The sequence below is a fragment of the Halyomorpha halys genome, unplaced genomic scaffold (assembly GCF_000696795.3).
Source record: "Halyomorpha halys isolate HHAL.00 unplaced genomic scaffold, Hhal_1.1 Scaffold752.1, whole genome shotgun sequence".
Lineage (NCBI taxonomy): Eukaryota > Metazoa > Arthropoda > Insecta > Hemiptera > Pentatomidae > Halyomorpha > Halyomorpha halys.
The window spans coordinates 87,997-96,239 of record NW_027108250.1 but is presented as its reverse complement, the minus strand read 5'-3'; the positions used below and the strand labels follow the sequence as shown (position 1 = coordinate 96,239).

At 29.1% G+C, this 8,243-nt stretch overlaps 2 protein-coding genes across 2 annotated transcripts in view; one reads left to right on the top strand and one right to left on the bottom strand.

The window, feature by feature from the left end:
• Positions 1–675: 675 nt before the first annotated feature.
• On the top strand, positions 676–2,607 carry LOC106685888 (uncharacterized). Its single transcript, XM_014428870.3, has one exon. The coding sequence runs from the start codon at positions 721–723 to the stop codon at positions 1,930–1,932; it is 1,212 nt and encodes a 403-aa protein (XP_014284356.1). The 5' UTR covers positions 676–720; the 3' UTR covers positions 1,933–2,607.
• Positions 2,608–7,003: 4,396 nt separating this feature from the next.
• LOC106685898 (uncharacterized) overlaps positions 7,004–8,243 on the bottom strand; it is a 7,188-nt gene continuing 5,948 nt past the window's right edge. Inside the window, exon 2 of the mRNA XM_014428883.3 lies at positions 7,004–7,610. The gene's annotated coding sequence lies outside the window, so the exon portion shown is untranslated. The remainder of the gene's footprint in view (positions 7,611–8,243) is intronic.

The window sequence follows — 8,243 nt, the reverse complement described above, 5'->3', positions numbered from 1 at the left end:
GTGTGAGCAAGTAACCTACAGCAGAACTATATCTTTCTCTAGGAAAGAACATAACATTTTTATTCATTACGGAATCGATATCATAAAATTAATTACTGACTTATAAAGAGCCCTAAAACTGTTAAATTCATTCTCAAACGTTCTTCATCTATATTAGAATATCAAACGATGTCGACTATGAGAAGTTGCGATCACCATATCACTTGGGCTCCGATCCATCACATTTTGACAAGTGTGTGATATAAGCCCGTTTGTACAGAACATTTTTCAAGTCTAAAATTTTATACTATATTTATACTAGGGGAATAGGAATTTTAAAAAGGAGGAGATCTTTTTATTTCATGTCAAATAGAATTATGCTACTTATGCACGGCTCTGGGCGCTGGCTTAAATTACATTAAAACCAACGTAATCTTTGTAATTTTTTCATTTATCAATTTTAAACTGTTTTAATATTTTATTTTAACTAATTATATTTTTTTTACACTTAAAAATAAAATAAAATATATTGCTATTAATCAATTATAAAATACACTAAGCGTAAACTAGATTTTAAAATAAATTAGATAAAGGTAATAGATCGCAAAAATAGATAAGAAATACAAATTTGTTTTGTTAGTCAATGTTATTCAAAATGATAAGCTATCTAATCAAATATTGCAGGGTGAATGATATAAAAAGTAAAATTACGAGACAAGAGGATCAACAGCCTGGTGTGTCATGGAGAGGGTTCTAACTTCCGTCATCCCTTCTTTGGTTAAAGATGGCATATTTGGAAATGTGGAGTTTGAGGAGCTGAAGACTAAGGATGACAGTAATGTTGGGGCACAGTTTGCATCCACTTTAGCCTTCGCCAATCTGGTCTTGAAGAATGTTTTTGGAGAACAACAAATTTTACCACTCGTGATCAAAATACCAATGCCGGAGCGCTCTAAGGAGGGCCGAGTGCAGTTTATGATGGAGTCAGTGATGTACAAAGAAATCTTGCCGACCCTAGGCCTAGAACAAGTATGTTATCCAACACTACATTATAGCAATGTCACTTTTGACAATCCAACAGAACACGTTATGATATTTGAAAATGTCATGTATAAACATTACCGTAACAGTGATAGTAGAACATTCTTAGATTTTGATCACGTTTCGCTTGCATTAAAATCTATTGCTAAGTATCATTCGTTATCTTTCATTCTTAAGCACGAGAATATGAACAAGTTTCTGGAATTGACTGGAAAGATGAGTAAGTGTCGTTATGATTATGAACTAAGTAATATCTACGACATACCGGTCCATGCAGCGATTGAAAGAGGTATACGAGGATTTGAAAAAATTAATGGATCTGAAGAAATGTTTGAGGAATTAATTAGGGCTTTACAAAAACCTGCGCTAGTGAAAGATCAGTTAACAACTCCTGATGAGCCATTTGACGTAATCTGCCATGGGGATTTTTGTAATAACAATGTCATGTATAAATACAACGAAAATGGGTCTCCGACTGATTGCATTTTATATGATTTTCAGTTATCAATTTATGGAAATGTTGCTGCAGAACTTGCTTTCTTCCTTTATATGCATACAAATTCCGAATCCAGGACGAGGTATTGGGACAGCTTCATGAAGATCTATTGGGAAACTTTGAGAAAGTCTGTACCAGACCATATTGAACTTCCAACATACGAAGATTTTTTAGAATATTTTGGAACAAGGGCTGTTTGTGGTTATGCCATCTCCGCTTGCTTCTTACCCATGTTAATGGATCCTAATGTGAAATACTGGGGAGGTCTTCCCGTGGAGGAGCAAGTTGCACTGATGAAAAACATGGCAGGTGACAAAGGTGAAAAAGCTATAGTAGATGTCGTTTCTCATATGTACAATAACAGTTATATTCATAAATTTTTGGATTACATGAAGAAAAAAAATTATTTGGTGTAACTTTAAAGTGTTGTATCTATAAACATGTATATTACAAGTTTCATGTAGGGAGAAAAAGTACTTGTTGGTAAGCTTATATAGTATCTCTTAAACCTGTAAGTATTAGAAAATTAATCTATTACTCTGAAATAAAAAACAACAAAAACGAAGTATTTTAAAAATAACATTATTAGTGTATTTGTTTTGTAAAGTAAGATACAAGGTTTTTGTAAAAAAAAAAAAAAGTGAAGAATTAAGACGTTCTAATTGTCATTGTAATTTAGATTGGCTAACATTATTTGGAAATTTATTATTTTAATAATGTTCTATACAAACTTACAAACTCTGTATTTATAGAAATACTGGTAATTCTGAAATTAAAAAAAAAATAAATAAGAGCAATGAAAGGAGTGTTGGTGCAATCATTCATATAAATGTTTAAAATAACTAAACTAATTTACTTTATTATTCAATTTGTATAATTTGTATATTTTTATAATTTTTTGTCTGGACTTTCTCGACTAAGGTCAGTTTTGATACTTACATACTTATGTAGTGTTTGAAAAAATATAAGTCACAATTTTTTTTTTTTAATGTTAAACACAAAATACTTAATATTTAAAGACGGAACCCAATTATTTTAAATTTATTTGTTTTTATATCAAAATAAATATTTACTTACTTACCAAGTTTTAATTACATTTATTTATTCGAGTTATTTCGATATTCATATTAAGATAAGTATTTAATCTTCTATAAACTTATAAAGTACAAAGTTTAAATAAATTACCAATAAATAAAATCTTTGTGCGAATATGTTTTTTTTATTTATTTTTTAAAAATAAAATTTTGATTTCCTCAACGACATTTCTTTTTTCTTTTTAAAATCCTACTTCACTTATAACATTCTCTTAAATTTATGATTTTTCGTAAGATATCAAGTGGATTATGTAAGAGAAATATTTTACAATAGAAATAAATATTAGAAACATTCTTACAATTATATTCTCAGCCGTTCAGGTTTCGGTTAGCAGTTGTGTTTTGGTTCAGGTATCGTGAACTAAATAAAAAACACACAATCATGCATCTAACACTGAGGAACAAAAGTACTCGAAATTATGATAGTTTTCTTTTAATAAATATTTGTTTAACTATTACTTTGTATTATTTAAAAAGAACTATTATATAGCCATAAATAAATAAGAAATAAACATTTCAATACAATCCTAACACTTTTGACATTCACTTCATATTAAGCCTGATACATATGTGTGATCCAGAATAAAATAATGGAATATATTTCCACACTGCGGAGGAATAAATGTGTAGTCGGATCCCCGTCATTCCGTCTGGATACTTCATCAATGTGACATCTTCATGGTTTCATAGGTTAAATTCCGGTAAAATTCTTCGATGGTCTAAACAGAATTATAAAGGAGACTAGCCCAGTAAAAGTCATGAAAAAAGACGGTGGTTCTTATATGAATTTTACTGGACCTGTCCACCATATAATCCTGGTTTTGACACATCCAAAAATTTCACTGGTATGTGACCTAGGAAGGTGTCATGATAGACATGATGTTCCGAGAACAATGAGCAGTGATTGTTTCTGATGGACAATAGACATCGATAGGCAAGTCACTATGCTAAATTTCATCACAAAATTCTGTTCTCATCTCATTTCATGTTCATAAAAAATAATTAATTATTGAATGGACTAACTTTAAATACTTCTAAATAGTTTAATATACGAATACTTGTGACTGAATAGTTATAACCTTTATTCCTCGTCAAAACCTTTATAGGACTTCTTCTAGAGTGTTAAATATCTAAAAACTCCAATTTGACTTTTTCCATTTTTATATTCAACGGGTCAGTCACCCTGAGGAGACGAGAGTCTAGGTTTAGGCGAGTACTGGTTGAAAGCTCTGTAAGAGAGAGAGCGTTATGCACTCTTCAGGATGATGAAGTAAGATGATTTACAAATGATTCTGTATTTTTCTTGTGATCAGAATGAAGACTGATCGAGTCGATTGACAGTATCTCGCACTTTAAGTTTAACATATTTCTGCGTAAAATACTTTCTTAAAAGAATTGGTTCATATAAAATGCCTTCTTTCATCGTGCATTTCTGTATCATAGGTAGAAACGGAATATATATCTCACCTTGATGTCAGAGTTGCATCATAATTAATATTTTACCCAAAAACGTAAACTGCACTTATAGCATATAAGAAGATGGACTTCAGTAAACTCATTTATAAAAATTTTCAGCCAATTTTATCATTATAGCTTTAATTCTTTTTATCTTGCAATTCTGAATTTTATTTGTCATACGCCTTTTGGATGAGTTCTCAAATTAAACTTTAAAGAAACAAAAATTTAATATAATATATCATATAAGAAGATGGACTTCAGTAAACTCATTTATAAAAATTTTTAGCCAATTTTATCATTATAGCTTTAATTCTTTTTATCTTGCAATTCTGAATTTTATTTGTCTTACGGCTTTTGGATGAGTTCTCAAATTAAACTTTAAAGAAACAAAAATTTCTTTTTCAATGTCATTTTTACAAGAAGGAAAATTTAATCTAATCGTTAAATTAGTGATTAGTGAGTTTCTAACTTAAAGGTTTTGGGATTTCCGTAGTATTTATCAGCTCCTTTTAGCACAGATGATTTTTGATAATACTATTTTAGCTAACATTAGTACCTCGAGACATAAGCTGATCTATTTTCTGGAACTTGAATAGTGACAACCTATTATATATAAGTATACTATACTATATTTAGTGCTATAACTATACTGGTCTGATGGATATAATTTTTGCTTTTACTTCCTGAACTACTCACATGTGCTGGCTCTGATAAGTGCAGTGCATATATCTGTATTTATGATGGAGCTTATCAAGACGTTTGTTGTCTGTTTATAATATAATATTTGTCTTGTATATCTTATATAATAGGCGCGCAAGTTCACACTTGCGTCTTATTAAACATTTTAATCCTTCATTAAATTTAGGAAGAACTATATTTATATTTGTATATGATACAGCTCAAACTGCCGCAATAGGGATGATCGAATGTCGACCGTTAGTTTCGATTGATCGATAAGTGCTTTTTTTGTAAATCCCCCTATGCAGCATTTTCGCCTTTGGGGTTTCGCAGCAGTGGAGGTACGTATGCCACGGCTCCTCAGAATCATTTTTTTTTATTTATTTTTATCATGCATTAGGTAATTCTGTTATGCTGCACAGTACTACAAATATTATTAATTTTCTGTGCTCCATTTATACTTCTACATACCTAACTCTGGATTTGGCAATAATGTACTATTTTCTTTTTACGGATTAAAGAAGGAAATAAAATTTTAAGACGAATTCATATAGGGCACTGTTTTTGATCCAACGCCTCCTTAAGGTGTAAAAAGTTCTAGACGGTTTATGGATTTATTTCGGTGCAAAAGGTGCGGAACAATCGAATAAAGCTCAACAATGATTTTAGAATTTAATTTATCTTAAAAATCTATCGTAATAATTTGAGTGCTCTCGACTGGCCGAGGAGACTAAAGTGGCTGTAAAAATGATGATGCCTCCATTAAGAAATGCCTCAATAATGATTACGTATTCTTACGAAAAATTTAATTCTGAAACGATTTTCATCTTCAGTTTTTTGTTTCAATTATTCGAATAGATTCAATCGGTAAAAAAATAGTTCAAAATGTTCGCTTTAGAAAGTGTCGAATAACAAAAACTGCTCGTTATGAATCCGTAATCCGAAAAGAATAGTATCTCAATCCATTGGAATTTTCAAAGTTTGATGAGCTACAGAAAAATTGGTGAAGGATAGAAAATCGACAATACCATTAAGAGATAAACCTCATGCAACTGTTAAGAACCAATTTATATCAAATTGAAAGTCCGTAAATTAATTGGAGTTAAAGGTTGAACCTGCGTGCTGGGACTCCGTATATTATTATTAGGATAAATTTGATTATCAAAATAATAAATTGGAAATAAAGTTTAAATATCCAAAATAAAAAGGTTATTAATTTCAGACAGTAGGAATAGTATTTGGTAATAAAATAGAAAATCCTCAATTTTAAATTCAGTTCAGAAACATGATATTACTGTACTAATTGTAAACATTGTTTCAAGTATTAAGAACTAAAATCTATTGACAAAAGTAAAAGTAGAGATTGTTTGTCTATGTGGTTTCCGCAATCTTCCTAAGGCATTTTTGGTGAGTCCTTTTTAACTAACTTTTCTTAGTTGATGATTAGTAGTAGAAGTTACTTTTTATTTGATAGTGGCCATTTAAAAATTATTTATTTTATACTAGTATTAGGATGGAAATAAATCAATAATTATTTAAATATAAACATATCCATCAATTAAGAAAATCGGACATGTAATTTGGAAGAAAAGCGTCAATATGTTTCAATTGGTAGCATGTTCGTAAAGTAGTACGATCGTCTAAGGGTCAAGAAAAAAATATTATTTTTTATTTTATTTGGTTTTTAAAAATACGATATTTCCTAAAAATTCGAATCATCCTGAAAGTGATTATCATATTTTTTACTTTAACTTTGAAGTCTACTGTGTTGATCATTCCCATACTTAATATTATGGCTCATTTCCAGATTATATGACACATTTCCAGTCTAGATAATTTTATTAATGTTAGATGTTCATTGGGTAACAATTTTATAAATGGATTTATTAACTAATTTTATTCGAATTAAAAAAATCATATAATAGTTTTTTAAATTGCCGACAGGCTATGTTGGGTCCTTCCTCTTTTTGTTTAAATTTCCTGTAAGGTGACTTTTTTTTTTATCTTTCGGTACATATTTTTTAGAAACTAATAGTCCCATCCACTTAGGTTTTTTCTTAAATTTATTTTGAAAGATTTCATCAAGGTTGTAGCTTAAAACACGTTGACATTTATCATAAATAAAAAACTGCTAAAATGATCGACGGAAAATGTAAAATAATTACAACCAGCTTCAGATTCTGGATATGTTTATGAAATATGATTTTTTTTTTAAATTTATTTCAGAGGTATATAGTAAGGATAAAATAAAAATACGTATAAGTCAATTGGTATTTATTATTGAAAGAAATGAAAATCAAATTAAAAGTAATTTTATTCTGGGACGTCTAGTCCCCTAAGAATAATTACACTGTACATTTGAGTGCCAATAGTCTTGTCTATAATGGTTTTATAACTAAATAATAAAATAATAATATAAAAAATAAAAACAAAAGTGCTGAATTTTTATGTTTGATATTTATAAATACTCAAAATATAAAGGAAACAATAAAACAGTTGGCATTTCAAAATTAAAAAAGACAACAATTATTGACTAGTCGACAATCGAAAGAAATTAATAAATAAAATAAATTAAAATATATGTTTTATAGAGGAACACAAGCTAGATATTTATGTAAAATATGTAGGGAAACACTGGGTAAGCAAATCAAGGATATAGGGTGTTTTTTTTAAAATTTTACATACCCATGAAGTATTTCCAGTAATATTCAACATATTACAAGAATTCAATAGGGTTGTCAGGCACGATTGTAAAAAATCTCACAAATAAATTTTCTTATATGGTACTTTCTGTAACACTGGAACGTGAAGATTCCTTAATGGTCAATCAACATCCAGGAAACGAGTTTAGCTGTTGTAGAAACCTAAGTAATCAGAAGAAATTAGAATATAGCTTATACTAAAACTTCCTAAGTAAACACTTCCATAAATAAAATTAATTAAATTCCTTGAAAAATTAAGTAACAACAGCTACATCAAGACAAGATTAACGAAAAATCTCCTTACTGCAGTATTTCAGGCTTTAGGCGAAGAGAAAAAGTAATGATGAAAATATAATGAGATGTTGATACGATTCATTCCGAAGTATTAGTATTAGTTATACATTTTTTTCTTTACATTTCGTGAAAATCAAAACAAAAAACTGTTAAGGATATAAGCTTCAACAAGATAATAATATTTACATTGATAGTAATAATATCTATCATATTAAGTGTCTTTACATGGTGCTTTTGGCGTAATTTAATCTTTTTTCTTTTGTATAAATTATTCATATAATTATTCCAATTTGAGTTAAGTGTTGCAGACAACTCAAAGAAGAAGACCACACCACACTTACTTAATTTGCAGTAAATATGACTGTAGTAATTGAAAATGATTTATTAATTATAATCTTATAATGGCAGAGAACATATTTTTCAAATTTGTATTTTCTGCCTTAATCTGCAAAATTGAGAATAAAAAATATCAACTCAACTTCCATAGTGTTAGTATACATA

Coding starts and splice junctions, on each gene's coding strand:
- LOC106685888 (XM_014428870.3), top strand. CDS start 721: ATGGAGAGGGTTCTAACTTCCGTCATCCCTTCTTTGGTTAAAGATGGC.